Source organism: Mustela nivalis, assembly GCF_964662115.1.
Source record: "Mustela nivalis genome assembly, chromosome: 6".
Lineage (NCBI taxonomy): Eukaryota > Metazoa > Chordata > Mammalia > Carnivora > Mustelidae > Mustela > Mustela nivalis.
In genome coordinates, this window is record NC_139025.1 from 114,641,531 (window position 1) to 114,665,352 (window position 23,822).

Genomic DNA, 23,822 nt, shown 5'->3' on the forward strand with positions numbered 1-23,822 from the left:
TCACGAAAAGGCTGCTATAGGGCGCCTGGGTGGCTCAGATAGTTAAGAGTCTGCCTTTGGCTCAGGTCACGATCCCAGGGTTCTGGGATAGAGCCCTGCATCGAGCCCCACATTAGGCTCCCTGCCCTGTGGGAAGACCGCTTTCCCTCTCCCACTCCTCCTGCTTGTGTTCCTGCTCTTGCTATCTCTCTCTCTCTCTCTCTCTCTCTCTGTGTCAAATAAATAAGATCTTAAAAAAAAAAAAGTCTGCTATAACATAGTCCATGAAGACCTGGATGGACATCTAACACTCAGAGCATCATCAGGGTTGCAGAGGATGGCCATGGAAGAAGAGGACTCCAGCACCTTCTATTAGGCAGATTCTGTTGTGTTGGTACTATTATTGCATTGTAAGTATCGAATGTACAGGTGTTACCAGTAACTTCTAAAAGTGATACACATACAGTGTGTTTAAAACAGGTTATTTCAACCATAAACTTCATGTCTATTGATTTAAAATAAGAGGTATACTACTCTGCTGCATTGGCATCAAAATTCAAGAAAGATAATGTAAAGTAGCTGTTTTCATTAAAAGCTCATGGGTGCACAATAGATTCCTCCTATATGCAGATGGGAGGAATGGAAGTCTTTGGGCCGAAGAAGCAAAACTGGTAAGTTTGGTTAAGTTCTGCAGTGCTGGTCAACTTTTAAAAGTGGAGTCATTTGCCAACATTTAATATAATTAAAATATAAATTGTAATTAAATCATGACAGTCTCATCTATTTAAAGTTATCTACCTGGCTCCCGTAGCATTTGAGTTGGAAATCCCTGTTTTATTGAGGGAGGGGGATGAAAATCTAATAATCCCTTCTGGAAGAAAAAATGGTGGAATCTTGGAAGATTATACCGTTTGCCTTGATACCCTTTAGATTATATCTGCATTGATACCAGTGTTCTTTTTTAAATTTTTTTAATAAACATATAATGTAGATACCAATATTCTTAAAAGATATAGAAATCATTGTTATTCAATTGTAAACTAAGGGATTTAATTTCAGGAATTAAAAAAAATGCAAGCTTATAGGGATAAATATATTAGGACAGGTGTGATCATTAACTCTGAAGGCTTATTGAATGGGATCACAGACAGAAGATTTGAATAGGGCAAGCTGTCCCACACTGATGTCAAATGTTACATTTCAGAAGCAAAATTCAGTACCATTTTAAAAAGCTGAGTTTCTAAAGCGTTAGTTTGTTTTAAAATTCAGCAGAAAGCTGAATTCACTTAAGAAGAAATATATAACATTGAAGAAAAGGAACACATTTTGATTACTAACAAGATTATCTAACACAGATCAGTTGGTAGTTAAATACTTGTAAATTTTAAAGGCCCAACTGTTTTTGCAAGGCTTATTACATATGCCTCCTCTCTCCTGAAGATGTAGCAGGGAACATTTGGTGGCTCTGAGTGGGAGCAGGAAGAGTTGAGAGATCTGGTCATCTAAACCTGCAAGAAGGATTATTCACAGATGCCTTTAAGAGCCATCATTTGTCAAGAAAAACGTAACTACTAAAACTGTGCAAACATAACTACGTAAAAACTGTGCAAAACGTAACTACTAAAATTATGACTTGTACTGCCAGGCAGTCCTCTTTTCAGCTAGATTTGCTTTTCCAACTCTCCTGAGCTGCTCTGAATCTGAACAGGTGTATATAGGTGGGTACAGAATCTGTCAATGACATGACACCTGAAAACTCTGTGCAAAAAGGGGAGGGTAATGATAAAACTCTGGCTGATACTGCTGCGTGGGGTCCAGATGATAAGGACATATGGACCAGGCCAAGCAGAAGCCTCATCGGAAGCATGCTTTGTAGAGCTGCCCTCTCCCCAACAAGATGTTTTGGACTCCAGACAGCAAGAGTGCCCCCAGCACTGGGAACTTAGTTCCTGAACCAGAGCCAGGTTGCATCATGTTCTGAACTCTGTGCATGCTATTCTCTTTGCCTAAGCACTTGCTCCCTCTATTTCTCTATTTGACTACTACTTCCTTTCTCTATTTGACTACTACTCTTTCTCTTCTTCCTTTCTTTCTTTATTTGACTACTACTTTTTCATCCTTGGGATCTCAGCTTGAATATTACTACCTCAGGAAGTCCACCTTGACCTTCCAGACTAAGATAGATGTCCCTTGTTATTGTGCCCACAGTCCCCCCAGGACTTGAAAAGCACTGATCACACTGAATAGTAACCTCTTATTTACTATCCCCTCATAGCTCCAGAGCTCAGTGAGGCCAGATGCCAGGTCACAGATGCTCACAGAAAGATGCTCACATCTCTATTCCTAATGTGGAGTAAGTTACTCAGAAGATGTTGGTTGGATGGTTGAATAAACTACAGGCTCAACCTGCCTGCTTCTAAGCTCACTCAGGTGCTCTAAGCTAGCCTCTGAGCTATGGAGTAGTTAATGTTTGTGGACAAGGCTTAGAAGAGGTCCAACAATGACCAACAATGGCCTTGATACCTAACACAGCTTCCCAAAAGGCAGAAATTCTTGGGACAAGTGAACCAGAGGTTCCGTAGGGAAGCTGGAACTTTTCAAAAACCTGTCTGGAAAGAATGAAGTGGGAAAAGAGGACATGTGTTAAGGGGAGGAGGAAACTTGGGAATATCTCTTCAAGGCAAAGTAGAAGTGGTAACAACTTGGCCTCAAATTGAGAATCAGAGACCAGAGGTCAGATCATCTAAAAGGATAAAGGAGGGTTTCATAGAGGATTTAACTCCACAATGGACCCATGAAGCTACCAGAGCCCCTCGTAAATACAGACAGTGAGCATGAAGTCTGAGAGGATGCACACAGTTAGTAGACGTTAGTAAAGGCCTGTCAGTTGGGTTCTGTTCTCTCCCTGATTGTGGGCAGCTTGTTCCACCTAACAGTGCCATGACTGATTTTGGGTAAGGCAGGGAGAGAGTCTTATCCAAGGGAGAGAGTCAGCAGACATCAGGGCATTAGGCAGATATCCTGGAATGATCTAAGACCCAAAGGTGGGAAAGATACCAAAGAACTGACAACAAAAGCTAGCATCACTTTTCCAGTGTGGAAACTGGCTAGAATGTAGCTGGCTGTCAAAAAGCACAGGCTTTCTACCCCTCCTGTTCTTAAGGAGCATTGGTTCCAGGAAACAGTACTACTAAAAAAAAAAACAAACCCTTCAAAGACTTGCCATGTCCTCATTGCAGAGTCAAATTCCTTCATATGACCTGCAAAGTCTGTCTTACCAGACTCACCTTTTACCATAAGTAATCAGGAAATTACAGTGAGGAAATGAGTGGTCCCAATCCAGAGTGGACAGAGCCCTCTCTGATCAGAAGAATATATTTAAAAAAAAAAATTTCCAGCCTGGTTTTTCAAGCAAATCTGGAAGTTACATCTGACAAAACAGGAATGAACTCTCTCCAGGGCAAGGTGATAAGAGCCTCCTTCCTTTATCTCCAGCCTCTTCTCAGTCTCTTCCTGCTTCTTTGGAGTCTAGGGGCCCTGGGACCCCATCTCTCCTCAGACTGAGCTGGGAAGACTAAGCTCTTTCTGGTGCTGAGCAATTCTGAGACCCACTTTCCCTCGACCGACCCAAGGGAGCTCTGGTAATAAACCATGGGTAGGACTGACTCGAGGAATAGGCCCACCGTCCCCTACATAGGTGATACCCTGAGGTTTGTCACGTAGGGAAGTTACCTCCTCGGCCCTCACTGGCAGCCGGCTTCACTTGGATCGGACGATTCATCTGAAAGACATTGGACCAACACACCCAGTCAGCATGACTGCCTGGTCCTGGCACCGGCCTTCTCCCCTCAATGCCTCAGGATCTAAGCCCTGTGCCCTTTGAACTCTGTACTCCACCACTCTCATAGTGGTCTATAGATTTTCTCCAAGATTCTTCATTAAACTGGGAAGTTAAGAAGGTAGGAAACCTGGATGGTGGGGTGATAGGAAGCTTGGGTGGCAAGCCAGGATGAACCGTAGCTGCTAAAGAGATTCGGCTCTGGGCTGGGATGACTATGCGAGGCCTGTCCCTCTGGCTCCTAGACCTCCTTACAGGCTTTGGGTGAGGAGTTGGGTGGGAGGGTGGAATTGCTACTGAAGATTTGTGTTTTGTACTAAAACAGAATATAATTCTATATGTCATTTAGATTAAACAATCTGGGAATCAGACTTAGTGCTGCTTACCCCAACTCTGCCTTTTCATGGTTGTATGACTTCGAGTAAGCCACCCTCTCGCAGAGTCCATGTGTTAAATGGGGGAAAACCTTCCCCAGCTTCTGTGTCGCCACAGTTTCTACACTCACCCCCTCAGTTCCCTCCCTGGGCCCCCCTTCCCTTGAGGGTGCTGGCGTTCTCCAGCATACCGTCCTTGGCCCTGCTCATCCCGCTGTTCCCATTCTTCCTGGATAGTCTCGCCCACACCCGCAGCTTCAGCTACCATCCCCGCAGGTCTGACTCAGAGCTCTGCCTCCCCAGCCCACACCTCCCTCCTGAGCTTCAGACCCATGTACCCAGCTACATGCTGGACAGTCCCGCTGGCATCTTCCACTCAACACACCCACACCAGAGCTTATCGTTTTGCCCCGACCTGATCCTTCCAGTCATCCAAGCTAGAAACCTGGAAAGCAACTTGACTCTTCCCTTTATCCCCTCCCCCCACCAACCAGATTCACCTTCTAATTCAGGGGTTCCCTGATAAGGGTGGATAAGAATCACCTGGGAACCATACCAGACTCTCAGGTTGGGGGATTGTACAATTTGCAAAAGCTCCTAGGTGATTTCAACATACACTCCCACACATTCCCATCCCCCAACCACCCTGAGAGAATTCATGATTGAATCCCCATCTCACCTTCCTCTCATGGGTGTTGTGGGGATCACATGAGATAATGGGGACGCAAAAGGTCTTTGTAAACTGCCAAAAGCTGGGAGCGTAGGATGTGAGGAATTATTGTTGGGGGCAGACAGCTGAGTGCCGGGAGGAAAGAACAGCGGCCTTCCTGTTCATGGAGGAAGGGGTACTGATGCCCATCTGGCCTGAGAAGGTGATGATCTGACCCCCTCCCTTCAGGAAATGCACTGTTTCTGCACCAATCAGGGCCATTCCATCCTTTACCAATGTGCTCGTTGCCGAGACAACAGGCAGCTTCCTGTTACCATAGCCACAAGTGCTACCCAGTAACCATGGTAACGCCCTGGCAGTCACAGTTGAGCAATTTCCTTTGGATCAAATTTGGGGGTGGGGAACTGGGGAGGGCTTATTTAAAAAAAAAAAAAAAAAGGAAAGGAAAGGAAAAGAAAGGAAAACAGGCCAGGCCTGAACCAGCGCAATCCCCCTCCCACCCAGGGCTCAGGTTCTTATACGCTCTGACACACCCACCCGCTGGCAGTGGAGCCCCTGCAGTGTACCAGGTTGTGGGTGGGGGCCGAGACACCGACAGGACTCAGGCTGCAGTCTAGAGGGGATGACAGATCAATCCAAGCAGATCAGGGCGAGCTGGGCAGGTCTGGATTGGCTGGGACCAGGGACCAGGAGGAACGGGAACCGTCCCTGGGCATGGCCACCTGTGATTGTGGAGGAGAGACCAAGAGACAGAGCCATGGAGAGCAGAGAAACAAGGAGAGATGAAGAGACACAAGAAGACAGAAATCATGAGAGAAAGAGACACACCCAGAAAGGGGCAAGGAAAGAGAGAAATACTGGTGGATATGGGAAGGAAACGAAGGGATAAGAGGTCAGGAAGGAGCACAGGAAAGGCAGGGAGGAGTGTGGCAGGGAAGAAGGAAAAAGGGCTAGACGCCTGGGGTGGGGCGCAGTGAGGGTGAGCAAGACCATCATTATTTTATTAGTTCTTAAATAGATCCTGAGAATTTCTCTCTGGAACCTAGAGTGACAAGCACATGTGACAGCAGTGGTTTCCATGGCAGCTGCCTCCCTGGCTGGGTTTCTGGAGAGATGGATCTCATCAGTGCTCTAGGGGACACCCCGTTCCCCCTCCACCCTCCCCAACTCTTGAATGGAGAGTGGGCATTAGGTGAAATATACATGTTCATAGACCTGGCAGAGTCCAAGCCTCAGAGTCTGGCACCTACGCTTACCACTGTTCGGGCATGCTGCCAGCATTTCCTGAACTCTTTGAAAAGCCTCAGCCTGGGACCTTCATGGAAGACAACAATGACCCTTGAGACCCTGTCCTCGATGACTTATGGAGGGGACTATAACGCCACCATTTTGTAAGAGCCCACTATGTACCATGCCCTTTCTGGGAGACCATACATACATTGTCTCTAAACTCTTTCCAACTGCTCTGCAAGGTAATACCATTGTCCCCATAGTATAGATGGGAAGTCTGAGGCGGAGGGAGGATAAATCACTTGTGCAAGTCACAGGATGGGTAAGTGGTTGAGCTGGGATTTGTCTCCAAGTCTGTCTGATGCTGAAGTCCATGTTTTTGCATTGTGCTGCTCAACTCCATTCTTAAGACATGAACACAAGGAATGAGGCATAGAGTGACCAGGGCCTTGGGAGGAGTTCAAGGTAGAATTCTGCAGGAGAGGCTGACTCCAACTGGAGAGGTCGATACAGGGAAGGCTTTACAGGGGAGGCAAAGTTTGACCTGGACTTTGCAAACTGGGGTCAATGAGCCATGTGGAGATGATGGGAGAGATAAAGCTGGCGGCATAGCACTCCAGATGGCTGGGGGATAGAAAGGAAGCTGCAAGTCTGAAGGAGCAAGGATTCAGGTAGCCAGGGTAGAGCAAATTGCTTCTGAGTCATATGGCTGTGGATTTAAATCGTGGCTCCATCAGTGGCAACTTCTCTAAGTTGAGCCTTAGTATGCACATTAGTAAAAGGGAGAATTATGATCCTACCATGCAGTGTTGTGTTTGCTTGTTTGTTTTTAATGGAAGGGTATGAAACTAAAAGGTAGCCATGCAGTGTTGTGTTTGCTTGTTTGTTTTTAATGGAAGGGTATGAAACTAAAAGGTAGCCAGTGACCACGGTGGGAGGAATTGTGAAAAACAAAACAAGGAATTTTGGCTTTGTTGTATTTCCAAGGCAGTAGGGATCCAGAGATGCATATTAAATGGGGATAGATCCCATGAGCTGTCACTATGCTGAAAAAAAAGATCGGAAAGGGAAAGATTAGAGGTGGGAAGATCAATGATACAGGTAAGGGGTGAGGGTGACCTGGACCGGGGCAGAAGGAAATGGACAGATTCAAGAGATGTTTAGAATGGATTAACTGGACTAAAGTTCTACTGGATGTGGGAACTGAGGGAGGAAAGGAAATAGTGGCTGACCTTTAGGTTTATGGCTTAGGTGCTGAGGGATTTGGCAGTTTGGGAGTTTGGAGATGCAGGGGAAGTCCCAGGGGAGGAGCCCAAGAGGATGAGGACAGAGTTGGGGAAAGTGGTTCTTCTTTGGTCCCCACTGGGAAGTGGTTAGGGAGGACACCTGGACTTTAGGTACACTCTGCATGACTGGAGAAAAAAAAGAGCTGTCTGCATGAACTGCCTAAGCAACCCTGCCCTGCCTCGTTCTTGCCACAGCCAGCAGAGGGATGTGGAAGTAGGGTGAGGCAATCCCTGCTCCCCTTTGAATAAGGGGAATTGCATCCTTGGCCAAGAATTTGTCCTGGGACCTCAGGTGAGCTCCTGCCCTTGGCTGAGTACCCATTCACTTGAAAGTTTCCCAGATAGAGTCCAGGCCCACGTCTGCTTCAGGGCCCAGACCTGGTGGGGAAATCAAGGGAGAGAATGTCAGAAAGCAGAGAGAAGAACCTAGGCAGTGGAGTGGAAAAGTTTAGAGGCAGTGCAGTCATACATGAGACCCTGGTACTTTGGCCCCCATGAGGAGAAGGGAAGGCAAAGCCCTACCCCTTTTTCCTGCTTGATTTGCCTAAAATTCCTGCTTTGGGGTGAGACTTGAGTCCATCAAGACACTTCTGTGTCTTACACTGAGCACTTGTGCCCTCAACTTCTTAACCACCACCTCTCTTGGACAGGTGACATGGATGCAGGGAAGAGAGAGGCAGAGAAAAAAAACTTCATTTTCAGTTCTTTGTTCTACCTACCCCCTCTTCTAATCCAATCCACTGCCAAGTCCCACTAGTTCTAGAATCTATATGGATATCCTAAATAGCTCTCAAGGTCGTCCTCTCTTCCCCATTCCTGCCCTATCCCCAAAGCTAGGCCAGTATACTCATTCAGCTGCATTCAAGCAACAGTGTCCTAATGGATCATCTGCCTCCAGTGTTCTTTCTTCTCTAACCCAACCATCATACTATAGCTGAAGTGAGCTTTTAAAACAAGTCCCTCACTCTTCCTTGATTAAAATCCACCTATGGGAGTGCCTGGGTGGCTCAGTGGGTTAAAGCCTCTGCCTTCAGCTCAGGTCATGATCCCAGGGTCCTGGGATCAAGGCCCACGTCGGACCCTCTGCTTGGCGGGGAGCCTGCTTCCTCCTCTCTCTCTCTCTGCATGCCTCTCCCCCAACTTGAGATATCTGTCTGTCAAATAGATAAATAAAATCTTAAAAAAAAATAAAATCCACCTATGGTTCCCTATTGCAAACCTCCCGATAAAGCCCAAGATCCTAAGACTGGCAGTCCAAACCTGTGAGTTTTGCCTCCCTTGCTGCCCCAGAGACACAATACTCTTTATTCACATAGAGCCTTGGCTGTCTTCACTGGACACCTTCCCTGCCAATCCTCACACTGTATCCAGAATCCCAGAAGTCGTCTTGTCTTTCAGCTTTCTAGACCCTCAGATGTGATGAAATATGATCATATATGGGATCGGGTAGCATTCCCTCTGTGAAGCATCTCCTCTCTCTCCACTCCTGATGCTCCTTTTATGTGCCCAGGTGTAAACTGCACTGAGATGCAGTGAGTTATTTCGGGCTGGAAAAAGCTCCTTGAGGGCAAAGTTCTGATTTGCTCACTAGGCAGCTGCTAGCACATACAGTGCCTTGTGTGAGTTACAAAAAGGCACTCCCCTGACTCTGTGGATGAATTTGAAAAAAAAAAAAAAAGTGCCTCTTCCTTTGGGCTGACACAGCCCTGTGATAATGTGCATGGCTTGGTCAGGAGAGCGTGGATGAATTTTAGCCCCCACTTGCTCTTTCTGCACAAGCTGTTTTGTGCAGGGCACAACCTGCAAAAGCAAATGTACGCAGTTGTCTGTCTCCTTCACAGTGTTTGAAGGGACGAATGCCCAGTGGAAGGGAAGTCACGAGCAGGGAGAGAGACAAGTGAGGGGAGGGCACCTTCTGGGCTAGGGTTGGGCCCACCTTCTTTAGGTGGATTCTGCAGCCTAAAATGAGGCTGCAAGACATAGCTTCAGCTTTATGAAGAAGAGGCTACAGAAGATGGGACAGAGCACAGGTTTAAAGGAAGTCCTGAGCGGGGAGCCAGGTTTTGATAGGTAACAGAAATTAGCAGGGGCATGTGAAGGGGAGCAAAAGGGAGATCCCAGTCCAGTAGATATTGTGAAATTTTCCCCAGAGGTTCAGGCTTTCTCTTTGGGGAACCCCAACCTTTACGTCTCCCAGGGTGACAATCCTGCCTGTCTCTAGCAGGAGCCCAGATTAAAGTCTTCCCCTGCTTCTCCAGCAGATGGCAGCTGTGCCCAGGACCCAGTGCCTACAGAGAGCTGGACACCCTCCTCCCTTCATGCTGATGGGCCTGAGGCCAGGTGACTAACACTGCTGCTACCCCTGGCAGGCCCAGAGGAAAGATTGATGGCACGGACATTGCTTGGGCTGGCCAACAGAGCCATCGATTTTCATTTAGGAGAATAATTAAATATTAATTTTCACTTTGTTAAGCTGGAGAGGGTGAATAAAGCCAATCCTGGCAGTACAAAGGCAGGCCATGTTGGAAGCCTGTGGATGAAATGGTGGGAGAGGGCAGATGTACCCAGTCATCATCCCCTCCAGAACCTTAGACCTGTCTGCCACCAGCTTGGCCCAGGTAATAGTGTAGTAGTTAAGTGAATGAGTTCTGGAGCCAGACTACCTGCATCTTCCCAGGTCTTCCTATTAGTAGCTTCATAACCTTGGGTAAGTCACTGGTTTCCTTTGACTGAGTTTCCTCATCTGTAAAATGGGAAGGCCAATAATACCTTCTTGTTAGAGGACTAAATGACTTTGAACGTGCAAAATGCTAGGAACACTGTCTGGAATCAACAAATGCTAGTTATTATTTTTTCTCTTTTCTCCTTCAGAAATTATTCTGTTAGTTCAGAGCCTCACAGCTCTTATCTCAGGTGCCCTCAGTCTCATTCAGTCCTCCCTTTGTGGAGCCGTGTGGCTGGTCAAAGAGGGTTTTTTGGTTTTGCTTTTGTTTTTTAATTCCAAAGTTCATCTTAATTTTCTCAGTGCTCCCATTGCTTTCAAGATAAAGTCCAAGTCCCTCATCCTGGCATCCAAAGTTTCCTCTTCCACCACTGCCCTCTGGTGGATCTTCTCTCTGGCCTGGCCCATGCTTACATGGGCCCTCCTCCACACTCCCAACCCCATTTCACACCCATCTTGTTCCTTCTGTCTCTGCACCTTTCTATGCTGTTTCCCACATGGAATGTTACAGTTTGTCTCAGTGACTTTCAATTTTAGCAGCAGAAGTCATTTGCTCCCATGGTTGGATGAGTAATAACTTCTACTACTACCCCTACAAACACTGCTGTTACTATTACTACTACCATCACCACCACCTAACCCATATTAGTGCTTGTTGTCTACAAAGAACTATGCTAAGTACTTTATGTGAGTGAGTTCACTTAATTATTATAACTATTCTATGAATTTGTTTTTACATATGAGGATGCTTAGGCTTTAAAGTAAAGACATGCCCAAGGTCATACACCGAGTTAGTGAGTGGTAGGGCCTGGATCCATACCCAGGTCTGTCTGACTCCAGAGCCTACACACAGAGACTTGGTGAAGATAATACGTTGGTGTTACTTAATGCTGAGTCTTCAAGAGTGAGGCTCAAGTTGCTTCAGTTACTGGGATTAGTCTTATGAACTGATGGTACACTAACAGCTTGATCAGCTCTAGGCAAACCTTGTGCCATTGCTAGACAGCTCTGATTCAGAAAAGTGATTTCTTTGTACTGAGCTGAAATTAGTGTCTGTTCTTTATATCCACTGATCCTGATCCTGCCCTTTAGAACCACCCGCAGCAAACCAAAACCTCTTAATAATCTGAAGGTGGTTGTCCCCACCTCAATAGTAATATTTATTGAGATCTTACTCTGTGCCAGGTACTTGCTAAGCCTCAGTTAATCCTCATGATAGCCCAGTGAGTTAAGTGTTAGTATAACCCACTCCTTACAGATGCAGAAATCAAAGCTCATGAGTCTAAATAATGTATCTGGAGACACAGAACTTAAATGACAAATCTGGGATTCAAGTCTAGGTCTGCGAGACTCAGAAAGTAGTATCCTTAATCATTATGTAGTGATGCCTCCCTATGAAAGCCCCCATTAAGCCCTATCTTCTCCAGCCAAATATCTCCAATTTCTTCAAATCGCCATCCATGACATAGTTTATGTCCCCATCCCATCCTGGTCTCTTTCTGATAGGCTAATGATCCCCTTAAGTCTGAAGCTTAGAACTGGAAATAGTCCCAGGCTTGGCCTTCCCAGGGCATTTGAATAGTGCTTTTGTTGTAGATCCATCACTCCTTTGACAAGGGAAAATGAGGTTATGTTGTATGATTTGCTTTTGGTGAACCCACACTAGTTCTTAACAATCACCATTCTCTTCCTGCCACATGGTCTGTAGGTCCCACTTTCCTTTTTGTCCAGTGATTAGCCATTAGCTAACGCCATATGAGGTGCCACTGATATATAATGGTTTAACTGTGCACATATAATCAGGTCCTCTTAGCTTTAACCAAGTGTTTGGGGGAAAAGAAGGAAAGCAATCTTGGTGAGTCAAGGCACCAAAAAAAAAAAAATTACAGGAAGAAGACAAAGGGAAGTGCTATAGAACTGGAAAAAAGTAGGATACCAGCCAACCCATGTATCTGCATATATTCTCACACCAGGGACAAATGACACATTAAGCCATGACTTTAGCCAAGGCTGGAAAATTCTGGCATAGCGCACAACACTTGTGCTTCTCTGAAAAGGTAAGGTGGAATATTTGGCCCAAGTGTTAAGCTCATTTCTTTGAGCCAGAAGACTAAATATACCAAAGAACCTATAGCTGTTTGGGGCACGGGTAAACTAACATCTAGAAAGGTGACTCTGCTTCTAGTTCCTGGTCCCAGCCCAGCCCCTACATGCTACTTTGGCATGCACATAGGCATGTCCCCAGCCTGAGGTGATCCCCACCCCCCAACCCTGGTGGACTTACCCCTGGCAGGGTCTTCTGCTCGTGCAGTGCACTCTGAGCCTTGAGAGCAGAGTCCCGGGCGCAGTAGGTGAGGAAGGCACAGCCTGGAGAGGAAGAGGCTGGCTCAGGGGGTTTCCTGAAACCCCCAAATACTCTTTGTGGAAAGACCCCATTAAGTGACAAACTTAAGGCCACTCTCCTTTCACAAGGCACTGCTCTGAGAAGCCTTCTCTGCCTCCCGCCTTCTCTGAATGGAGGGCCTTCATGTATCTGAGTCCCAGACTCTGGCTCCCTCTCATTGGCTCCTGGTTTCTTGCCTAGGGAACATGTGTACCCACATCCAGCCACATGCTCATACAATCCCACAGCTCCCCTCCCCACTCCAGCCATAAGTCCGGTTGGGGTTAAACCTCCCTAAGCGGCTTTTCCTTCAGCTTTAACCCCAGCCTCTCCCTTCCTGTTCGTATTTATACTCACAGAGTCTCCCAGAATCAGCCTCAATTCCTTCCCAACTCAGTTTCAGATGGGAGGAGGCAAAAAGGAGGAGGAGGGTTGGGAGTCAAACCCAAGATATCACAACTTCTTAATGCCTCCCTCCTCCAAGTTTGAAGCTGTGGAATGGGTTAATTTGAGGCTTGCAAGATGGGGCTGATTTAAGGACTTTCTGCAGAGAGGAGCTTTCAGGGACCTCCAATCCTATCGAAGAAGCTTGATCTGTCAGCTCTCCCAGTACTTCAAGATAGGGCCTGTTAAAGGGTTATTGTGTCCCAAATCTTACTTCTCTGAAAGAACCAGTAGTTATGGGACAGAGATTAGTCCTACTCCCCTTTAAGTTCAGCCTCAGAAACTGTAGCCTGCTAGGAAGCACTGAGGCAGGGATCTCTTCCTTTCCAGTAGTCACTGAGCATTCACGCATTCAAAAAATATTTGTTGAGTACTGACTTGTTATGGTGGGGCATTATACGGGCTTGGGGATGAAGTGGTAACAAGGCAGACACATTCCCTATTCTCATGGGGGTCATGTAAAGAATCATGAGAGGAATGTAATTTGAGTCCAAAACGTTGAGGAATGCTTCAAAGAACACACTGAATCCTCAATAACAAACAGGGCTTACCAAAGAGACAAGAAGGGTGGTGATTATTTCAGGCTGAGGAAATAGCACGTATGAAGACTGAGGCAGGAATTTGGTGTCTTGGGGAAATGGATGGAAGACTAGTATGGTTGGAGATTGGTGAAAGGAGGCAGAGTGGATGGTGAGGTAGGTAGGGATCAGGTCACCTATAACCTTGTAGGCCTCAGTCTGGATTTTGAACTTTTCTCTAAGAGCAATGAAGAGCCACTGAAGGATTTGAAGTGGGGATCTGACATGATAAGATCTATGTTTTCAAAAAGAGCCTTCTGAGTGTAGGAAGGAGAAAGACTGAAGGAAGAGAAGGTGGATGTGAGAAGCCATTAGGAGCTTCGTGAAGTTTTCCACTTAGACCTCAGCAGACTAGGAAGGCAAATGGGAACATTTTCTCTGATGTCTTCTATGTGGCTGCACCCTTAATGTGGGTGACTATCTGCTATTCGTTTAATTAGAGACCTTAGAGAACACCTGAGACAAACTCTTACTGTATCCATAGGGAAACTGAACCCAGAGGGTGTGTCAGTGGCAGAATAGGGTTTCGAATCTCCTAACTCTTAGGCTGACGTTGTTTTCAAAGCCCTGTGACTGCCTCCCTCAGTACCCAGTCATCAGAAGGAAAATGAGTCACTCTGGCTTTTGGATGTCGCTGTTGCTGGGGAGAAAGGAGGGAAGATGTTGACTTGGAGACCCTCCCCAATCATGCTGCAAGGCAACCCTGCCTTGGAGAACTTCGGGTTGGTTTGGGGATATATCACTAAACACCTGATTTGCTTACATCTCTGCTCCGTCTTCTGCCACTCAGCCATATCAGCTGACGTCAGAACTGGGCAGGGCTGGGGCCCTGTCTGAAAGGCTCAGGGGCCCAATTGCTGCTCAAAGGAGCCCCCTGTGGAATACCTGGGATAGGGGGTGGAAAAAGGAGGGATGAAAAGACAGAGAAGCATGGCTTGAGGGAGAGACACATGAAAATAAGAAACGGGAAGAATTAGAGCTAAATGGAGAGGGAGAAAAAGGATGAGAGAACAATTCAGACTCTGATGGTATTTGAATGAGAAGAGTGATAACTAAAGGTATCTTATACACTTCCCTTATTGTACGGATGGCCCAGAAAGATTAGCTTGTGCTTACACACTGAAATAAATGTCTAGAAAATAAGAAGATGAATTGCTATGGATGGATGGACAGCCAGGCAGTTGGACAGCATTAGAAGGAATCTGGGTGGCATAGTCTTATTCTTTCATGCCCCTTTTAATGTAACCCCACCCCAAAGTGTTAAAGACACATTGCTCCCTTGCTGGTCCCAGATCTTCTGTGGGCATTTTTGTGAAGCCCCTGTGTAAGTGTGCCTAAGGACGTTCCAAAACCTCCCAGTTAAAAAGAGGTGGCAGCCTCATTCCAGCTCTCAGGGCTTAGGAAAGTATCTTTAGCTGGTATCCAGGGCCCACTACTTTTCTCCTAGGAAAATCATGGAGGATGGTTGGTGACCCTTCCCCCTCAAATCCTGAAACTGAAGTGTGATGAACGTGGAGAGAGGTAGAAGTGTTTCTCCTTAAATAATTTCCTTCCCCTGCCCCTGTATGACATGTGACTCCAGCTCTCTTACTCCAGCCCAGCCTGGACAGACTTTTCTGCATGTAAACAAGCCTCCTCCCTCTCTCTACAGGAAGAAAGGGGTGTGGCTGGACAGGACTGTGGTGCCTGTCTCTCTAGCAAGGGCAGGGGAGAAAAAAAATCCCTTCTGCCTCTTCAACCTGACCCACCCTGAAGCTCTGGTCCACAGGCTTTGCTCCAGGACCAGCCTGTGAAAGATGGAGAGCAGGAGGCTATAAAGAGGATTGGGGAGGGGTAAAGATGAGGTACCTAGTGGGGGAGATTAGAGGATAAAAGAAGGGTGGGTTCGCTGACAGGAAACATGAAACAAGGGGGCACAAGGTGGTGGTTTTTCCCAGCTGAGGTCAGGGTTCTGGAATCAAGTCAGAAGAGGCATAGTATTGGCATTCTGGCAGGGGGGTGGAGAGATTGGGTTATTGTCCAACATAAGGGTGGAATTTGGAGCTGAGAGCCTCCTTGTGGGGAATTGGATTTTGTGAGTTAACCAGGCCTGGATTCTGAAGAAGGAAGGACCTTGGGTTTGGGGAGGGGGGTAGTAGCAATCTGCCTCAAAGGAAGGCTCTGTGGGGGTTGGCTGAGCTTAGAGGCCAGAATGAGGGGTACAAGTCCAAGATATATGTGCAGGCGGTTAGGCCTGAGTGGGGTGATACCAGATTGGGGGAGGAGGCCAGAAATGATTGGGTCCAGGGTTTGGGAGATTGAGGATATCAAAGGTCAAATAACTTTCCGAATTCCAGGATTTGGAATGTCTGATGAGAGGGGTGGAGAAAGGTCCAACTGAAAGGTCGGGATTGTTGGGATGTGAGAGGTGAAAGGCAGGGAGTTAGAGGTTAGAGTGGAGAACATGTCAGGGGATCAGAATGATGATCAGTGGGAGGATATCAGAAAGAAAATTCCAGGTTGGGGGTTCTGTGATCTGGAGAGGAGACTGGGCTGAAGTGGGACTGGTATTGGATTGGTGTTGGACTGACTCTAGGTAGATCTAAGGTTGGGGCTGCGGTTGAGGCTGGGGTTTGGGCCGGGCCCACTCTAATCGGATTGGGGCAGGGCTGGGCTGGGCTGGGCTGGGCTGGGCTGACCCCGCGCACCTTTGTGGAGGCCGGTGAGCCGGTCCTTCAGCACCGTCAGCTCGTAGATGCGGCCGAATTCCTCGAACAGCGGCTTGAGGTCCTGCTCGTCCAAGCCCCGCGGGATCTGCCCCACGAAGAGCTTGATGGCGTCGTGGTCCTTCATGGGCACGGCAGGACCGGGGTTTAGCCCGCTCATGCCGACGCCGCTGTCCGCGGTGCTGAAACCTAGGCGCGGGCCGGGGCCGGCGGGCGGCGCAGACCCTCCGGGCGCCGCGGCCATATCCCCGCCCGGTCCGCCCTCCCGCCGGTCCCACTAGTCCCGCCTGTCCCGCCGTCCCCTCCCTGGACCGGTGATGAGGGCCAGGGGGGAGGGGGCGGGGTCCGGGCGGCGGGGGCGGGGGGCTGCACTGGGGGCGGGTCCGGGTGGAGGGGCGTAGAGGGGGTGGGGCGGGCTGGAAAGGGGCGGGGCAGGGGGCGGGGCAGGACGGGGCAGAGGCGGCGGGACGCTGGGGTCTGGGTTGAGGTCCCCGCGCGGCGCTATCCGGGCTCCCGCCCGAGCTCTCCCGGAGCCGAGCCCCGAGCCCCAGCCCCCGTGCTTGGTGACGTCAGGCAGCCGGCTGCCGAGTCTACGCAAATGATTTGCATAATGAGGAAGCAGCGACCAATCAGAGCTGGAGTTGACCGGGCTCGGCTGGGGGCGGGAGGGGCGGCTGGGCTCACGCGCTCCTGTTCGCCATGGCAACTGGACCCTTGGACGCCCTGTGTGTGTCGAGAGTGTGCGGGCGTGGCTGTGGATCGCGCGTGTGCGCCTTGGACCGCGTGAGGGGAAGTAGCTTCGTCATGCGTGGTGATGTCTGTGGGAGTTGGAGTGAGCCCCCTCCTCACACAGAGGCACACACGTAGCCACACACACTTCCAATCACTGGAGCGTTTCCTGCGGGGGTGGATGGGGATTCCTCTTCTGCATTCCCACTACCAAAGCCAGTTCCTCGGAGCCGATCCCACCCCGCCCCATTACACATGTCTCTTCGGTGCCTTCACTTCCTTAGCCACGCGCCTCAAGCACGTTCGTCTCCCCTGCATCCCCCAAAATAAAAGTTAAAACAAATTCTTAATGAGAGGGAAAAAAAGAATAAAACAAAACAAAACTCCAAAGCATTCCTTGGACACGGATTCTTCCTCAGGAGAGTGAGGGAACTTATATTAGCCATATTTGCTCAGTTGCCTCGCTCATTCCAATTCCCGTAAGCTCAGAAATGTTATCCTCCTTTTCTGGAGAAGGGAGCTGTGGCTCTGAGAGTTAAGGAGGACAGGACCGCTCTAACAATCGCTGAGCACAGGGTAAGAAAAGAAAGGGGAATACATATACAGTGTATCTAAATATTTAAAAGATACAAATCAAGTTACAATTTGTTGAATATGTTCGCCTCTTATTTTCACAAAAACACGTCTGTTTAAAAAAATTATGTGTAGAGCTGTTTTTTTTATATGGCTGAAAGTTAGCAGAATATCAAAGCTGATGGAATCCTATTACTCTTGTTTATGTCTGAATGTTCCGATAGGCTAATGATGTTTGAACAGAAGAATCCAATAGGGATAAATAATTTATAAATTCTATAATTATTTCATAAAACTTTTTTCTTGCTTTCTTTCAGTAAAATTGCTAACCTCTGCTGATTGACCACTCCAAGAAACTGTTAAAGAGCAGCAGTGGCAATCGGAATTAACAAAATATTCTTAGAGAAACATTCAATTTCAGAAATTGTGGTTTTTAATTTTTTTTACTTTTAATAAAAGCTACCCTTTTAATTACCTAATTATGGAGTGTGTTGCCAAAACATTTCACCTTTATACAGTTTGATGTATTTTTTAACTTCCTTGCAACTTGCTTTTTGACCCATGGATTATTTATAACTGTATAGTTTAGTTTCCAAGTGTTTGGAGACCTTCCTGTTATCTTTCTGTAATTGATTTCTAGTTTGAGTTCATTTTGGTCAGAAATAGTCTGTATTATTTCAATTCTTTTACATTTGTTGAGGTTTTGTGATCCTCAGACTTGATCGAACTCAGTAAATGATTTGTTGGTGTTTGAAAAGGATGTATATTCTGTAGGTGGGTGGAGTGTTCCTTTATGATATATCTATTTCCTTGCTGACTTTATGGGCAGTTGTTTTTATCAACTATTACTTGTGAATTTAACTATTTCTTCTTTCAGTTCCATTAGCTTTTTCCTCACATATTTTGTAGTTCTGTTGATTGGTTCAAAGAAATTCAAATTGTTATGTCTTTTTGGTGAATTGACCCTTTGATCATCATGTAATGTCATTTTCTCTTCTAGATCTTGCTCTGAGATCTACTTTATTTCTTGCTTTATTTCTTTATCTGATATTAGTATAACCACTCCTGATTTATTCTGGTTAATGTTTTCATATCTTTTTCCATTCTTTTATTTTCAATCACCTATATTGTTATATTTGAAGAGAAGTTTCTGTAGACAGCATATAATTGGGTCATTTTAAAAATCCAAGCTGCTTATCTTCATCTTTTAATTGCTGTATTTAGACCATTTACATTTAATGTAATTATCCATATGTTAAGGCTTAAATCTGCCACTTAGTTTTTTGTTTGTTCATTTTCTTTTTTTTTTTTATCTTATTTGAGATAGAGAGTGAGAGTGAGAGAGAGAGAGAGAGAGAGCGCAAGCACAAGTTGGTTGGGGGGACAGGGCAGAGGAAGAGTGAAAAGCAGGATCTCCACTGAACAGAAAGCCTGACATGAGACTCAATCCCAGGACCCGGGGATCATGACCTGAGCCAAAGGCAGACACTTAAACCGACTGAACCACCCAGGGGCCCTAAGTTGTTTCCCCCTCCCACCCCCCGCTTTTGTCTTTTGCCTTCCTAAGAGTTACTTGTTCCTTATTCTAGGTATATCATACATAAATATCACAGTTTACTGGTATTAAAATTTTATGAGTTTGAGTGAAGTACAGAAAACTTACTACTTTTAACTCCTTTTATACTCCCTCATTTATAAGTGTATTAAATATGTTCTCTCCATTTTTAAAAAGATTTTATTTATTTATTTGACAGAGAAAGACACAGCAAGAGAGGGAACAGAAGCAAGGAGAGTGTAAGAAGGAGAACCAGACTCCCCCTCCCCAGGAGGGAGCCTGATGTGGGGTTTGATCCCAGAACCCTGGGATCATGACCTGAGCCAAAGGCAGGCAGTTAATGACTGAGCCATTCAGGCACCCCTGTTCTCTCCATATTTTGAGAACTACATAAGACAATGTTATTCAAGAACAATTTGGAAGACCAGAAAGGAGCAGTAAAGCTTCTTGTATACACTGATACTTCTGTTCTTTCCCCCTTCCAGATAAGCCAAGATTCCTCCTCCTTCTTCTTTTTTTTTAAAGAATATTTTATTTATTTATGTGACAGAGAAAGAGAGAGACAGGAGAGAGGGAATATGAGCAGAGGGAGTGGGAGAGGGAGAAGCAAGGAGCCCGATGAGGAGCTCAATCCCAGGACCCTGAGATCATGACCTGAGCCAAAGGCAGATGCTTAACAACTGAACCACCCAGGTGCCCCTCCAAGATTCCTTCTTTCTTCATTTCATTTACATATTAAAAATTTCTTTAGCCATTCTTTTAAGATAGTTGATTGCTGACAAATTCTCTATGTTTTCCTTTATCTGAAAAGGTTTTGATTTCTTCTTTCCTGAAGGAAATTTTTGAAGATATAAAGCTCTAGTTTGACAGTTCTTTTCTTTCAGCACTTAAAAATGTTGTGCCACTTTTTAAAAGTGGCATCCATAGTTTCTGATGAGAAATCTTTTATCATTCAAATTGTTTCCCACCACCACCACCACCATTGGTAAGGTGTCATTTTTTTTCTTGCTTTGACAATTGTTATTTTTGTCTTTAGTTATCAGAAGTTTGACTGATGTCTCTTTTTAAAAAGTATTTTACTTATTTATTTGACACAGAGAGAGAGACAGCAAGAAAGGGAAGACAAGCAGAGGGAGTGGGAGATGGAGAAGTAGGAGTCCTGCTGAGCGGGGAGCCCAATATGGGGCTTGATCCCAAGACTCTGGGATCATGACCTGAACCAAAGGCAGATGCTTAATGACTGAGCTACCCAGGCACCCCTCTTTTTTTATTTTTAAGAGAGAGAGAAGATAGGAGCAGAGAGAGAAAGAGAATCTCAAGCAGGCTTCATGTGAAGTGCTGAACCCAATACAGGGCTTGATCTCACAATCCTGAGATCATGACCTGAACTGAAACCAAGAGTGGGACACCTAACTGACTGAGACAACCAGGCACCCCTGTCATAATGTGAATTTATTTGGCTTTATCCTGTTTGGGCTTTGCTCTGCTTCTTTATTTTATTTATTTATTTTTGTAAAGATTTTATTTGTCAGAGAGAGAGAGAGCACTAGCGGGCAGAGGCAGAGAAAAAAGCAGGCTCCCCGCTGAGAAAGAGCCCAATGCGAGACTCAGTCCCAGGACCCTGGAATCACAACCCCAGTAGAAGGCAGGGCTTAACCAACTGAGCCACCCAGGTGTTCCTGCTCTGCTTCTTTAGTCTATAGATTTTTCATCTTTTGCTAAATTTTTATCATTATTAGCCATTATTCCTTTAAGTATTTTTTAAAAGAATTTATTTACTTATTTGACAGACAGAGATCACAAGTAGAGAGAGAGGGAAGCAGGCTCCCTGCTGAGCAGAGATTCCCGGTGCGGGGCTCAGTCCTGGGACCCAGGGATCATGACCTGACCCTAAGGCAGAGGCTAACCCACTAAGCTACCCAGGTGCCCCAAGTATTTTTCTAATAGATTTTATTTATTTATTTGACAGAGTGAAACATAGCAAGAGAGGGAACACAAGCAGGGAGAGTGAGAGAGGGAGAAGCAGGCTTCCTGCTGAGCAGGGAGCCCAATGTGGGGCTCCATCCCAGGACTCTGAGATCATGACCTGAGCCAAAGGCTGATACTTAACAACTGAGCCACCCAGGTGCCCTCTTTAAGTATTTTTACAAACCTCTTCTCTTCCTCTTTCCCCTTCTTCTCAAGGATTATGATGACAGGAATGTTACATCTTTTGTTATAATCCCATAAGTCCTTGAGGCTCTGTTAAACTTTTTAAGTCTGTTTTCTCTCTGTTGTTCTGATTGGGTAACTTTTTTTTTTTAGATTTTATTTATTTATTTGACAGACAGAGATCGCAAGTAGGCAGAGAGGCAGGCAGAGAGAGAAGAGGAAGCAGGCTCCCTGCGGAGCAGAGAGCCCGATGCGGGACTCGATCCCAGGACTCTGGGATCATAACCTGAGCCGAAGGCAGAGGCTTTAACCCACTGAGCCACCCAGGCGCCCAAACAAGTCTTTTTTTTTTTCTTTTTAAAGATTTTATTTACTTATTTGTCAGAGAGAGCGAGAGCGAGCATAGGCAGACAGAGTGGCAGGCAGAGTCAGAGGGAGACGCAGGCTCCCTGCAGAGCAAGGAGCCCGATGTGGGACTCGATCCCAGGACACCGGGATCATGACCTGAGCCGAAGGCAGCTGCTTAACCAACTGAGCCACCCAGGCGTCCCTGATTGGGTAACTTCTATTCTGTCTTCAAGTTCACTGATTCTTTTCTCTGTTATCTGCATTCTGATGTTGAGCCCATCTGATGAGTTATTCATTTGGTTGTGGTATTTTTTCAGTTCTCAATTCTCCTTGTGGTTCTTATTAATATCTTCTATTTCTTTGCTGAGACTTTCTATTTTCTTTTCTTAAATTTGTTTCAAGAGTGTTTGTAATTGCTTCTTGAATCATTTTATGATGGCTGTTTTAAATCTCTGGCAGTTAATTCCAGTATCTGTTTCATCTCAGTGTTGATTCCTATTATGAGACTCTGTTGTCGTTTTTTTTTTTTTTAATGAAACTCTGAATATTTACAATTTCTTTTTTAGCAGGTTTCCTTTGACCTACACTAATCATGAAACACAGCCTTGTTACTGACAGATGGGGGTGTAAGTTCAGGTTTCCTCCTAGGTCTCTGCTGAAACCACCCTGAATAGGAGGGAAGGTGGTCTTATTACTTCTGGTTGGAAGTAGGAACTTCCAACTAGGCCCCTTAGACACCATTCCAGCAAGGAAGGAGTTGAGTCCCACGTGATCTTCATTGAACCCAGAGAAGAGGAGCTTGTTATGTTGGGTGGGGATGAAAGTCTTACTTGCTCATTTGACCTCCTCTGAAACCATCTTGGTGGTGGGAGGAAAAGGGGTACACTCTTATAACCATAGGCTAGACTAGGTGAATCAGAATTGCTGTGGTGTTACATAGGCATAGTGTTTCACAGCTTCCCTGTTGATTTCAGCGTCCTCGAAAACAAGTTTCAAAATTACTTCTTTCGAATTTCCTTTAGTGAGGAGTCTGTTGGTGGTAAACTTTGCTATGCTTATCTGGAAATTTTGTGTTTTGTCCACTTCTTGAATGATAGCTTAGTGCGTATATGATTATTTTTCTCAACATTTTGAAGATATGATTTCACCATCCTTTGGTTTCCATTTTTGCTCATGAGAAGTCAACTAACAGTCAACTTATCATTTCTCTGCAGGTAATTGGGTTTTCTTTATGGTTGCTCTTAAGATCTTTTCTCTTTTTTTCTATAATCTTCACTTTCAAAATGTGTTTAAGTGTATAATTCTTTTTCTTTAAGTTGCTTGACATTTCTTGTGTTTCCTAAATTAGCATATTTATATTTTTCTTCAATTTTAGAGAATCCTCAGTCATTGTTTTCTTAATTAGTGTCTTTCTCCCAAGTGGTATGATGTGCTGTCCAGGCTGTCTTCCCTCCCCTTTGGTGAAGAATCTGGTGTTATAGTTCCTGAGAGTGCTGTGGGCAGGCAGCCTTCAGCTGCCAGCACCTTCAGAGATTGCCTCAAGGTCATGTTTGGTTGTGGTATTTTTTGTGGTCCAGGGCAGTCCACATCCAGTGATTGATCAACAGAGGATTATAAAAGCCTACATATCTCAGCTCAAATGAGAACAATTTTGAAGGCCAACAGAACTCCTATGGGGTCATCTGTAGTTGTCGTTGGCCCTGAATCACAGCTCATCTTCTCCCTCTATCTGTTCCTGCTTCCCCTCTCTCTCTCTTTCCAATGGCACTCCTTAATAAACATCCTGAATGCTAAACTTGGTCTAAGAGGCAGCTTCCCAGGGAAACAAACCTGCAGTATCCCATTCTTTCTAGTCACTCCCTCATAAAATCTGATTAGATATGTCAGATGGTCTCACTCTCTTTCTCCTTAACTCTTTACCTCTTTAAAAACTTCTCACAAACTTGACATTCTTTGATGCATTTTGAGTAATTTCCTAAGACCTATTACTTTGGATCAGCTCACTAATTTTCTTTTCAGCTATTTTTATAAAATGAATTCTGATTTTAAGATATTTCTTTACAAAATTTTGTGGCACACTGACTTGGAAAAATCTAATAAAATGTGTTTTAGGGGGAAAAAGCATAAAACTTATTTTTAAAAGGCTTGGTGTTTTGGTTTGGTTCATCTCTTCCATTCAGAGATCTGGTACCACATAAATATGTTCATACTTCTTCATGAGTAAATTTTAGTAATTAATAATTCCTTTAAAAACTCG

At 45.6% G+C, this 23,822-nt stretch overlaps 1 protein-coding gene across 5 annotated transcripts in view; it reads right to left on the minus strand.

The window, feature by feature from the left end:
* Positions 1–16,771, minus strand: part of CELF6 (CUGBP Elav-like family member 6) — a 28,737-nt gene extending 11,966 nt beyond the window's left edge. For all 5 annotated transcript variants that reach the window (XM_082735788.1, XM_082735785.1, XM_082735787.1 and 2 more), the window contains exons 1-3: positions 16,192–16,771; positions 12,384–12,466; positions 3,712–3,760 (exon numbers count right to left, since the gene is read on the minus strand). In XM_082735788.1, the coding sequence (XP_082591914.1) occupies positions 3,712–3,760; positions 12,384–12,466; positions 16,192–16,453 (394 nt within the window). In that variant the 5' untranslated portion in view covers positions 16,454–16,771. The remainder of the gene's footprint in view (positions 1–3,711; positions 3,761–12,383; positions 12,467–16,191) is intronic.
* Between the last annotated feature and the right edge of the window lie 7,051 nt (positions 16,772–23,822).